At 39.7% G+C, this 13,624-nt stretch overlaps 1 protein-coding gene across 6 annotated transcripts in view; it reads left to right on the top strand.

Moving 5' to 3' along the window:
* Positions 1 to 352: 352 nt before the first annotated feature.
* The window catches only part of abcc3 (ATP-binding cassette, sub-family C (CFTR/MRP), member 3), a 54,392-nt gene continuing 41,120 nt past the window's right edge, over positions 353 to 13,624 (top strand). For all 6 annotated transcript variants that reach the window (XR_006054499.1, XM_005923784.3, XM_005923785.3 and 3 more), the window contains exon 1: positions 353 to 688. Coding sequence is in view for 5 of the 6 variants with exons in the window: in XM_005923784.3 (XP_005923846.1) it covers positions 653 to 688 (36 nt within the window). In the remaining variant the exon portion in view is untranslated. The remainder of the gene's footprint in view (positions 689 to 13,624) is intronic.

Genomic DNA, 13,624 nt, shown 5'->3' with positions numbered 1-13,624 from the left:
CATCTGTTGCAGGATAAGATTTTTATGACTCTTGCTGCATGTTTTCTAGTGGTTGTCATGCTGCAGAATGAATGCGGGACCAGCACTTCACAATATGATCTCAGTGAAGATAATGTGAGCAACCCAAGCCCTCTTGTCCTGGCCACAAAAAAATCTAAGTCAAAACCTTTAAAAAAAAAAAAAAAAAAAAACCATAACTACAAACTGTTATCGCGTGTAAACCCTAATGATCTGACTCGGAAGCTAAGCATTATTCAATACTGTCGAGTCATGTTGACTGTGCACGGTAAAAGTGAGACAGGGAGCAGCAAAAGGGGTGGAGCTCCGCAATATGTACAACCTTTTACTGTCACTAAATCCTCCCGCGAACTACTTCTCGAGCTGACTCTGGATGACTTCTCTCGTGGCAGTGCGGAAGTACCGGAGCAGTAACTGCGCGAGTCGGTCCACGCCGTGAAGAGAGAGGGGAGCGCGATACAGACACCCGAACCAACTCCGCTACACTGCACTCGTATGTGTGGCATGTGACGGTTAGAGAGCGTCCAGTTACGAGAAGGAACAGGAAAGCAGGTCGTTTGGCTACAAAGAGCTCGACCTGTAGAAGGTGCACGCAGAGCTCTCCGGTGGTTCCCCGCCTCCCGCTGTGACCGAGATGGAGCGGTTGTGCGGACCAAAGCTTCCGTTCTGGGTGAGTACCCTTCTGCGCTCGGTGGTTTGTCATGAACATCGGGGTATACTGCAGAATACTCCCCTACCCCGGTGTATAGTTCGTTCACTACCAGGTGGTTTTGAACAGTGTTATGTCACCGGCTGCTCTTGTTTTCTTTCCGTCGCAGCTGTCTATAAATAAGCTTTTTCCCACCTAATAGCATTTACCGGTTTAATAAGCTCACAGTTAATGACACGGCGAACTGCGTGTTTTCGGTTTAGAGAAGTCGGTCACTCGTGCAAAAGAACACCTCATACATTGGATAAGTACCTGTCAACTTCTGTTTAATGGCTCTTGCGGCACTCCTTAGACATGTCGGGGTCTTTAAACTTCTCTAACAGTCCATAAACAGTAGCAAGATGATCGAATGGGCAAGAGCTACTAAATAGCTTGCTACATTAGCCTCACTGGGAATAAAGGAGGGATAAACTCACAGTTAAGCATCAGCACTAATCATTTTCCCACTGGGAATATTTTGGTGACTCTGTTTTTTCCCCTTCTGCTGTTGATGATGCGACACTGAGGAAACTGAGGTCACGCTCGGTGTAGTGCGTCGTTTGTCTTATACTTGCAGGTTTAATGCCATAAAACATGATTGCAGCTCCTAATGTAAACACGGTTCAGAGTTTCATTTCCCCCGCTTTAATGTTAGGAATGCGGAGCGGGCAGAAGTGCAGACATTCTGTACTTAAGTAGAAGTACAGAATGTCTGCACTGTTAAAAAAAAAATACTCCAGTAAAACTAGAAATAATGATTCATCTTCTTTACTCAAGTAAAAATGAAAAAATACAAGTTCTGAAATGTACACAAAATAAGAAAATAAAAGTAGCTCCTTAAAGAATATTTTTTCCAACTATTTGTACACAAAGCTAATTGAACCTTGTGTTATATTAATAGTTGCCTGGAAAAAAAGTTGCCTGAATTTTAATTCTAATAGATACACTCAGTTTGAATCAGTAAGTGTAACACGAACAGAGAAAAAGAAGGAAATGTTATAAAAAAAGTGGCGTTTTTTTATGTTGCCTACATTGAAGGGGGGACTTTGCCTCTTAACAGGAAAATGCGTAGAGAAGAGGTTAAAGCCGTTTCAGCAGGTGGAGAACCCAATAAATCTGTTGTAGTGGCTCAGTGTGAGGAAAAGAATCACAACTCTCAATAATTTCTATTGAGAGCTCCGGTAGATTTTCTTAGTGTACAGGCTGTGATCAGCTGTGGGTTTACACACCTGAATTAAGCAGATGTTTCATGAGCTGTCCTGGTTGATTTCCATCGTCTACACTGACAGTACACTGTTTATAATGTCTTTATACCCAATAATTCTCAGCATCATCAGCTTAACTTCAGATTCTCCTCTGCTACACTTAATGTAACCTAACTCTGATCATGGAACCACAGCTGCTGCGCACCAGTCACGCACTGATCCATCACAGTACAGCAAACTAACCTGTTTATCCTGTACAAAAGAGTATTTCCGCGCACAGTTTGTTCCAGTGTTGTGCCAAAAAAAAAAATAGAAACACTGGCTCACTTTAACCTCTGACTATGGCACAGTTTTTTATGCCACATCCCTTGGTGATCAACCACATGAACAGGATTGCCTTTCATGTGTTACGGTTCAGGCTCAAATCGGTTTAATGTTTGAAGGCCTGCAGTCACATGACAAAATAACTCCCCTCAAATTAAACCAAAAGTATTGAGTCTTGTTTTGAAAATCTGATTATTAGTATTTGTACTTTGTTACTTCCCACCTCTGTGAGAATGCAAACACCGCCTACAGAGTGTCATCATTTAGCTTTGACTACTATGACTGTCTCTGTTTGGGGAAGTCTGTTTTAAAGAAGTGACATTGCGGCAGATGAGTATTTCCCAGGGTGGGTGACGGTAATATGCTGCTCTCATGGAGGTTACAATGGTCACTTCCCTGCAGAATGCAGATTCCAAAATGACCACATTGCAAGGTAACCGACAGCCACGCTCAGTAACACTAGATTTGCCTGGATGCTTTTTGTCCACATGTACAAAAAGTTATAGTTATAGCCTGCCTGGCTTCCTGTGGTTGAAAGACCATTTACAATGTGCTGTTTTAATTTGAATATTTTGCAGCCATATTGTAAAGCATTAAACGAATAGCTTCTTAAGGCTTTAATTTCATGGTTTAGCCACAAATTGTGTATTGATGACCAACAGTTGCGCATATAAACATCGATCTGACCCATTCAGATAAAAAGGATTCTTTTTGTTTGTTCGCTTTTGGCAGGGTTGTCTGGCTGTTTAGTATGGATGTGTGCCAGCAACTGCTAAACAGCACAAAACGAAGAAGCTTGTTAACCAGCAGGTGCTGGACTGGAGAATCAAGTCAGGTGTAGTTACACTAGATGCGATATACACACAAAGGAAGCTAGAGAAAGCCAAAGATGACCACAGACCAAAGATAATGAAAACTAATTTTAAAAAGAATAAAATCCAAAATTTTTGAATCTCACACAATGAGCTCCAAGTGAACATCAAATATCACATTTTGGCTTGAAACGGCCATTCTCAGCGTTTAGCACCTGATTGCTTCGTGATATTACTCAGCTGTGATATCACAAAGCATGGCCGCTGCAAAATATTCAAAGTTGTAAAATATTTTCTCTTTTGTTAATCAGTTGTTGATAGGAAGCTCTTATTTAGCACCTGAATGTACAAAGACACAGATTATTTGGCTTTATTTAAATTTTTCTGTGGGATCTTTTGAAGTTTAGGAAGGTTTTATCACAAAAGAAACCAGAATCTGAACCAAACTGTGCTGCTGACCTGCATCTGGTTGGATCTCACATTAAGTGCCGGCTCGCTCTTGAGGCCTATTTGCCTATCCTATTTGCTGCTGTCCGCTTTAAACAGACCGACGGCAGTTGTAATCCCCTTGCACAGTGCAAGTCAGGTTAACTACTAAAGCCCCCGTTCACATATAAAGCGATTCGCTTGTAGATGTGCTTCTGTAGGCAGCCTTATAATTTGTCACCATGTGTGATCCTTCCATTCCAGCGATGGTCATTTCAATCATTCACTTTAAAGTTGGTAACAGTTCACCAGTTATTACTAAAGGTTATTTTGCCTGTCGTCACTCCAAGTCATCGAACGTCATTGTCGTCCATGGTTACTAGTTGTCCCTTTAATTTCCTGAGTGTATGCCCCTTAGCACATGGGAGAGAGCTTTATTTGTTCCCTCACTGTTTGCAAAAGGTGTAGTGTGCACCTTTTCCCTTTAAATGATTGCTCAAACATGGCTGTAGTAAAATCAGCGTTTGCACTGCTCATTTCCTTGTCGGGTGATTTATGAATTAGCCTTTGTGTGAATGAGCGTGTACACAGCATTTATAAAAGGGAGTTTTGAAGTACTATGCGGGGGAATCTTTTGCTCTGAAACCTCACACTGACAAGATTTGAATGGTAAAACAGCTGGCTTTGATGTTTGTTTCTGACCTGTTTACTTCTATCATAAAGCATATAACAGTTTATAGACAAGCCGCCCCCGTATTTAACATTTGTGTCAGTGTGACACTGGGTAGGCTGTCTGTAATGCTGTTACCTCTGTGGTAAATCAGCGTGAAGCCACATTAGAGAAAATGTGCCCTGTGTTCTGTGGTGAGTTTTAACTTTGGGACTCTGGTTTCTGAATATTAATAAAGACAAAAAAAAGGTTGTGTTTAATAAAAGGGCTACAATCCCACTTTTTGATAATGCCATATGGGTTTTTAAATGAGTCATTTAGTGTATAATATTAAATAATCATCAAAATATCTTTTACAGTTTTTCACGAAAGTTTTAACAGTTTCAAAGCGTAAAGAAAAATGCAGCTATTTCCCCATTTAAAAAAAGGCCCAGAAAATGATTGTTGACTGAAACAATTAAATAGTTATTGGAGCGGTTGCAGACTGTGAAATACCAATGATTTGATATCGACCAGGAAAGCCGATGTCAACCAATACAGATATCGGCTAATACCAATGTTGAGCCAATGTTTGAAATACTGTCATGTGACATAGGTGGTTCCAGTCCTATTGGTTTGGCTTTGCAGTGACCGAGCAGTACAAAAAGGCTCAAAAGACATGCAAATCGTTTTGCACATGCCAGCCCTGCACACCATCTGCCAGAACTGTCTCCATAAAATCATCTGACAGCTGCTTTTTGGGGCTTCCCCACATAATCTTCCTTTATGGATCAAGTTCTCATTAGATTGCAAATTTTAGTTCTTCTGAGCTTTTTAAAGACTTCCCTGTTGGTTTCAAAGTTGATGTTGAAAGTTCAGTCTCAGCACTGGACTCAGCAGTTTGCTACCACCTGCAAATCTTCATTATCGACTTGCTGTGAACAGTGTCATGCGAAATAAAAAAATGAAAATCACGTTTTGTTTTGTTTTTTTAAAGGGAGAAATGTTTTATATAAACACTTTGATGAATATACTGTAATGTGTTACGTACTGTTTTGATAACCTCCCTTGTACAAAGTCTGTGTTGTGTATCATTGTGAGAATACAGCTGCTAACTGTCGTGTTCTGTCTCGTTGTGTGCTGCCTCTTCATGCTCGACCCCGGCCTAAACACTTAAACCAAATGGAGTATTTCTGGAAGCAGCAGCCCCTCTGACACAGACTGTCTCCTTATTTGTACTAGAATAGAGAAAGGAGGACTGCAGAATGTTCCTGAACTTTTCCCAACAGTGTTTGAAGTTTGAATGCGGAAAATGCTTTTTGGGTACACATAAAAAAGAAATATAGATAATAACTGTATGTTTCTGTTTAAAGTAAAATAGATGCATTCCAGTATTTACTATATTGGCTGCTAATAAGAAAAAAGCTTTTGAACTGATTACTTGAAAGATAATTGGAATTGAACACATTGATTAGAAAATGTCCATTAAGCCATTTAAGCTATTTATTAAAAGCCAGCGTTGGGAGTGACCACGAGGGACAGGATTGTAAATGAGTACATCAGAGGGACGACTCAGGTTGAGCAGACCGGGGACAAACTTTGAAAGGCGAGGCTGAGATGAGGGAGCTGCTAGACTGGAAAAGAGGAAGAGGACAGAAAGATTCATGGATATAGCAAAGGAGGACACGAGGAGGGTTAGTGTGATGGAGGAGGATGCTAAGGGTAGGGTTAGATGGTGGCAGATGATCTGCTAAAGGATACGGTAGCACGGTGGTAGATGGTGAATTTCCAGAGAAGCAGCTGAATTAATTTCAGGGACCACTACAACAATGACCTGACCAGACGGCCAAAAGAACTGGAGCTAGGTGGTTATCAGCGACTGGATGTTTTCAAGTGTGAGTGTTCTTGCAGTGCCCAAGTAAAGGGTACAGTGTGTGTGTGTGTGTGTGTGAGAAACTCTGCAGTTTCCCCGAGTTCAAAGTATATTTAAATAAATGAAAATGCCAGAACGTGTTCAGCAGTTTCAACAATAACTGATTAAGTGCGAAGAACTTTTCTGCCTCACAGCACTTTATTAAAACCTCTGTCAGTTTTATTAAAGTATGCATCAAAGCTGAGGTTGGGCAAGTTTAAATGTGCATATAAAGGTTATTACACTAATGTCACCCTGATGTGTATTCGGCCAGAATGAAGAAATGCCCACTTATTGTAACCCATACTCATACAGGAGGGCGTAGCACAGTCAGACAGAATGCGTGGTATGCAGCGCACACATTATCAGACTGATCCAAAGCCTATTTATCAGCAGCCTTATATACCAACAATTCAAACTGTCAGCAGCAGCTTGGATTACAGTTGAGTGCCGTGGGGAAGATCAGCCGTGCAGGAGCTGAGCGTCGTCTTCTCAAAGACTTTAAAGTGTAGTGTAAGCTGTTGTGTAAGGCTGGAATAGTTTGTCTCATGTGCTGCTCTTAGGCAGAGGTTGGATACTACGAGGCTGAAGCTGAATTGAAATTGAAAAAGAGGAAGTTCTTGTATTGGTATTAAACTGTAGACATTGAATGCGTAGCGTTTTTTGAGCTTTTAAACCCTTGTCACACGCTGCAGGGAAGTGAGAGTACTGATGAGGTGATGAGTCTGCAGATGTGCTTAGTGCATTCAGTGTGTCTTGACAAGACAAACTTACTGTGCACATTTGTTCTTCATTCATTTTTACATTATTTATTCTTCATTATCCATAAAAGTAAAGTATTGGCCTTTATGCTTTCTATCCTCCATCTCATTTGGCAGCCTTTTATAGCTATATAGCAGCTGACCATCTTAACAGTAGTAACCAACAGTTTAAAATGACATCCTATTAATATTTAATCACCTTATAACTGCAATCTTTAGATCAGCCTGCAATCCCTTCAGGTCTGCTGTGCAGATCTGTCTGCCACCAGTTGCACAGACAAAAGAAAGACTTCTGTTTTACCTCATAGCTTGTTGTTGACGTTGGTGTGCCTGCTCCAGGTTAGGAAGCCTCAGGATGAAAGAGTTCAAGTATCTCAGCCACAGTGGACTGGGAGATTGGGAGATTGACAGATTGTGGTGAGGGTGAAAGTGAATCTGTTGGTTTATTGTATGAGATCGCCCACTCTTTAAAGAGTGGATGGCCTCTCCTTTAAAGATAGCGTGAAGCACTCGGTCATTCAGGAGAGGCTGAGAGTGGAGCTACTACTCCTCCTTGTTGAGGTGTTTTAGGCATGTCCCAATTGGGAGACGGGGCAGACACAGTGGAGAAATTGCCTCTCTCTGCAAGCTTGGGAACACCTTTACCTGGAAGGGCTGGTGGAGATGGCCAAGGAGAGAGGTCTGGGCATATGTTTAGACTGCTGTCCCAGTGACATGGACCCAGACAAGCGGTAGAGATTGGATGGTTGGATGGACGTAGCCCTGTGGTAACACATGAGGGCCTCCTAGCTCTATTGCCAAAGTCTATGTGACAGCACATTTGTGCCTTTTTACTTTTGGATTAGTCTGAGGAAATATGTTATCCTTAGTCGATTTGCTCCAAACTAATCATCCCTCCTCAAGTAGTTGCTGTACAATAGAACTTGATCTAAACTTTGTGACAGTGGTGCCCAATGGAGTGGAAGTTGCTTGTTTCTATTTGAAGTCTGATTTTTTTTTTTTTTTCTAATTCCTTAAAAACAAATTCTGCTTTTTTTGTTGTAGGAAAAAAAATGTAGTTACATGTGTATTATGAGTTCCGGTATTTTAATGTCAGTTTATATCTGTCCACTCTGGCATGGAGAAGTAATGATGCCCTAGGAAAAATTCCCCCGATGCAGTGTCTACTTCCTGAACCGAGAGACTGCTAAGTCAGCAAAAGCTAATAATCGAAACAGTTGTGACATGTCTTGGTTAACAGCTCTGAATGAGTAAGGGAGGTTACAGGCTCATGATACCATGTTTTAATAAATGTGGTTCTCTGCGTGAACCCATAACGTTGTGGGTTTAAAGTGTAACAGCATTCTTTCTGCCGCTCAGTTCTTCATGTTTTCAGTTTTCTCTCAGCCGGCTGGTCCGATTTATCTTTCCTCTACGGTTTGCTGTATCTTCTTTAAGGCCCTTTGCCCCCCAAGTTATGCAACATATCTGTAAAGTATCATCTTTTATCTGCTCCAAATATGAAAATCTATACTGTAGTCTGCATTTAAGTTATTTCAGCAATGCCCACTATACAGACCAAAGATCCATGGGTAAAATGCTAATGTTTTCCATGCGTCGGTGTAAGCAAACACAGCCAGCAGCAGTTCCTGTCCCCCTGCAGTCTTTACTGTCGTCAGCCTCCCATTCATACCGCTGGACAGCTTTTCAGTGTAACAGAGAACAGATGGAGAGCCTGTTGATTTTCTCAAACCTCTAGATACACTAGAAACCATAAGCCTGACTAAACTGTGTTGGTTGATGGTAATTCAAGTACAAGTACAAGTTAATACAATTCCCCTGCACAACAGTTGCAGTGCCTCAGTACCGAGTAATTCCCTTGCTATGGCTTTCAGTACCCTGGTGTATTGTATTAAACCACATGTAATTAAAGTATGAAACCAGAGCCACAACATTATATTTACAGTCATTAGCAACAAAATGAGTTAGTAAAACAGGCCTAATGCATTTGCTGCACAGAGTGCAATTTTGTCTCCCCAAGGCAAAGTGTACCAAGCTGTGTTCATACACATCTGAAGTGCAGTTTCATAACCACAGGAAAACATGCAAAGTGCTTGATCAGAATTACCACCACATCAAAATGGGCCTAATGCATTTAAAACTCACCGGTTACCATTTGGTAACTCATTTTTTTCATACTCATACAGTATGAAAACTAAACTGAAATAAGCCAGGGTTTCTATTTCCTTAAGTCCAGTCTTTATGCTAAGCTATGCAAACGACAGTTTTACAGGTACAGATGTCCAAGATTTCCATAAGGAGATGAGCATGCACCACTTTGCTGATAAAAAGCAGTCTAAGGATTAAAATTCATTGTAAAATTGAAGGCTGGATCTTAAGCGCATGTGGTTGTGTAAGAAAGTTAGATTGTGCCAAAACAAATCATATGATTGCATTGCTTTGGGCATGTTGCTACAGGTACTTAGAAGACGAGCGTGCCAGATGCTTGATCCTTTTTTTGCCGTAGATAATTGTATTCTGTGTATCACTGTAAGTTACCTGATCAGGCTTGTTGATAATTTTATGCTTCTGAAAATCAAATGAACACTAAACCATAAACCAAAACACTGCATGTATATAGTAAATGTTGAATAAGCTTGAGATTCACCACTTTCATAAATGTGTTCAAATGATGTCATTGGTTAAAAAAAATACACATGGGGAAAATGGAAAAACATCTGGGAATGTGGCGTTAGGAAGTAGGCATATTCAGTTATTTGCTACTAGCATAACAACTGTAAGCACCAGGATTAAAAAGGATGAATTAAAAAAATTGGACACCACCTGTGGCTCTGCTCCATTACTTCTTAAGCTGTTCAGCATTCCACTCTTAGAACAGTGTTTTATTGAATAAACTGCCTTAACAGCTCAGTGATAGCACTTTATAATCACCATCGTCATTATTAAATGATGAACTGATAGCTCATTTAGCTTTAGTTAGTAGTTTTGACTGTTAAGTTTCAGTGGATGATTTAAAAGAACAAATACTTCACCTAAATAATATTTATAGATGTTCTTATGTTTTTAAGTATGCAAAAGGCAGGTGGGATGCTAGTGGAAAAATCACAAGACTCCAAACCTAGAGATGGTGGTCTGTGTCCTGCTTTTCTTTTCTTTTTTTTCCATATTCATTTTGCTATTTGCTTGAGTTTATCTTCAGTTGATGTGTTGATCAAAGGTCCTACAAACCTTTGATATTAAATCTCTGGACACTTGAATGAACGAAAGGTGTGTTAATTAAAAGAAAACATAAAACTATTAGATCGTAAATGGTTACAGAAAATTAAATAGTAACGGAATTCAATTTTTTAAGTATGTATTTCGCTTTAGTAAAGTAATGGCAGTTAACTCACTTTTGAGTGATCAGTTGATCACAACCTGTGCAGAAAAGCTGCTTCTCACAATAGAAATCATTATCGTTGTGACCCCATGCTGCACAACCACTCATTTTTCACACCTTCAGATTGGTGGTAGTGGTGCACACCTGCCAAATCTCACTTTAACCACTCACCCTCCTACAGTGTAGTCAGAAGCAAATAGAGCGGATTTTCTCTGGTCAAACTAAGTGGATTAGATGTACAATTATGCATAAAATTGTTATTCCTTGTATTGATACTATTCGATTATGACATGAGGTTTAATTAGTTTGGCAAAAATAAGCTTTTCAGTTTAACTTGAGTGAAGAAGTTGAATTGGTAGTTTCAACTTTTAGCTGAATGTTTTTTAATGCAAGTCTCTGATTCTGCTAGAAGAGGCACTCGTGTGTGCTTTTCCCACTTCTGTTATCAGTTTACAGCTAACAGTTTAATTTACTGTCAATCTATAATTTACCAACAGTGGCTATTTTCAGTGTCACTTCAAGTGATGTTCATTTGAAATCTTTTCATTTTTCATTTTAGTCTCAGTTGCAATATAAACCATTTATAAATCACCTCAGTAAAATTGATTTTGACATGGCGACAGTCAAGTATTTTAGCAAAGGCCTTAATCATTTAGTGATGTGAAATGTATCGAAAAGCTTCACTTCAGTGATTTTGTGACTTGGATATTTAAGTCACAGTCCTGAGATTTTCAGTTTTGAGGTTGCTGACATGTGCTTGTCTCATTAAATCACTGAAAGGTTGGGGGGCAGATGGGGGTATGCAATAGAATGACTGTGTCACCATACTGAGTCATCTTAAAAGCACATGTTGCAGCAAGTCTAAACAAATTAGACAGCGAGTCTCAGCGAGGAAAGAGCAGCTCTGACTCACTGGTTGTATTAAAAGTCAAACTGCCAGCATGTACAGTAGAGATTTTGTACTGCTGTAAGCTGCATTGCTCGTTGTATTTGAAAGTGGTAGTACTTGAAGCTCAGGTGATAAAGTGATCTTTTATATTGCTCCATAATTTCAAATATAAAGCTTTTCACTTTCTGATATTCTGCAAATGATTTATTTGGATTCACAGGGTGTTTTGATTTTACAACATCAAAAGTTCAAGAAAAAAAGATGAGAGGGGGCTAAAATTTTTGTTAAAAGACCTTTTAATTAGAATGTTTGTCATTGTGGTTTAGTATTTTTACTTTGTTTATTTGTTCATGTTAATATGGCACGAATACTGTCTTATTCAGTCTGTTCTATACTAGTGTTAGAAAGAAAGCCAGCGTGAAGTGCCTTAAACCTGCATTCTTTTTAATGGCCACCAGGATCTTGTTACTTGTTGCAGTGTCTTCTGAGGTTGTTGATCAGTTTATGGCAGCGGCCAAACTTGCGGCCCACGTCACCCCTACTTGAGCTCATACATTGACCTGAAGAAATAAAATGCAATTTGGCCTTTGAAGTTACTTTTCTTTTTCTTAGGAAGGATTTGTTTGTTGTTGAGTGCAATGTTAAAATAAGTTCTTTAAAAAGCAAAAAATATTTCATATGGAGGCACAGTCATGGGGGAGACAAACATGTGAGGGATTGGCTGTGTTAGTTCAGTTCTTTGTAGAGAAAACAGCTTTCACTATCAGTCAGAAACTAATGTGTACACTTAAGTCTGCATTTTTACTTTGGTAAATACGAACAAATTTATAGCAGAAGTGCGGCCACGTGTGTGGCCAGAAAGAGACGACCAATTTGTTTATTTGGTAGTTCAATAAAAGGCTTCAGTTGGTTAAGAGTGAGGGGAACATTGTGTTTGCATTTGCAGTTTTGTCTTCGTAGACAATATTTGAAATTTCAAAAACAAACAAAACACTAAATTTTCTGTGTTTTCTTTGTTTATTTTTTTGTACTACTTGAACAGCAAAGTGCCCTGAAATGAGATGACAGTGCCAGCAGTGGCCCACAGCTCATTTAAGCCAGAGACCCCTGGTTTATGGTCTCATCCACTTGTTTTGGGTCAAACTGATCACTAAATCAGATTTAGTAATTCTAAGATTAAGAAAATAGAATTAAGCAGGATATTCTCATAGCTAATGACTTCTGATTAACGAGCGTGATTGACATGCAGAGTGACACAATTTTCTTCTTTGTGGTTTTAGTCAAAGATAACACGTTTCCTGATGAGTCGAGAGAGCAGCTTCTGTATAAATCAGATTGATTTGATTACCATGAAGCCGATGTACCAGGATGTTTAAGTCAAATGCCGCTATTGAATCTTTCCTGGCTCTTATCGCTCAGTGTGATCGGTATTACCACATGATGAGACTCATAAGGGAGAAAATTATCTGGCTTGCAGTTTAACACTCCGGTCTGCTTCTGCTTCTACTAATATTTTATCTCAGTCTTGTGAAAAGAAATCCTCCTGCTCTCTGAACCTTTACATCTCGCCTTTTGTTAAAGTCTCAGCATTCAGGTCTTTAGTGCGAAGACAACGACCTTGAAAGTCTGTGAAACAGAATGAAGTCTAGTACCGGTAGTCTGCCTTTAGTAGCAGCTGCAGTGTGTTGAAAGTAGCTTGTCTCTTCCCTTTCATTAATCTCCTGCTTGATAGAAGCCTCTGGTGTTTCTTAAGGCTTCTAAAACACATTTTGTTAACTTGTTTTTCCTTAATCAATATCAGTTGACACACAGAGTTGTAATATTTTAAGCTTTTACAGTTACACCACTTTTACACTTTTACACCAGCAGTGTTTTACATACTATAATCTGAACACAAATAATATGTTGTCCTGCTGCTCAGGTTGACCTGAAGAAAGGAGAAATGGAGAGGAGGACCTATTAGTTGCTGTGTCATGCGCACATTTGCAATGCAAAGCATGCAGAAGTCACTACTTCATTTAGGTGAAAAGTAACATCTGCTTGCAGTAGTCCTCCATGTGTCAGGTAAACCTGAATGGATCATTTAAAAAAAGTTGTTTGTTCCAGAGAACCAGAGAAGAAGATTGGTGCTGTTCTCATGCCTGTGTGATAAATGTATTAGTCCAGACAGGAGATGGTTAGCTTAAATGGAAACCGGCACTAACACAGTTGTATCCACAGGTGACAACAGCCACCTGTTGACACTTCTCACTAATTAGCATGCCACACTTTAGCTTCCCTGTGTTATTTTCATAAAAAGTGAAGTTAAAAATGACAACTTGTGTGTTATACAGGGTTAAGAGCTTGGACTGGTTACACCAGTCCAAACTATTGAAGCTGATATAATGCACCCAGTGTTCTTTGTTAATAATAATAAAAATAATGATGGATTGCATTTATATAGCGCTTTTCGGGACCCCTCAAAGCGCTTTACAATACCACTATTCATTCACACTCACATTCACACACTGGTGGAGGCAGCTACAGTTGTAGCCACAGCTGCCCTTGGGCAGACTGACAGA

Source organism: Haplochromis burtoni, unplaced genomic scaffold (assembly GCF_018398535.1).
Source record: "Haplochromis burtoni strain Fernald_Lab_line unplaced genomic scaffold, NCSU_Asbu1 Contig_71, whole genome shotgun sequence".
Taxonomy (NCBI): Eukaryota; Metazoa; Chordata; class Actinopteri; order Cichliformes; family Cichlidae; genus Haplochromis; species Haplochromis burtoni.
The sequence above is the reverse complement of the archived record's forward strand: the minus strand, read 5'-3'. Positions and strand labels throughout refer to the sequence as shown.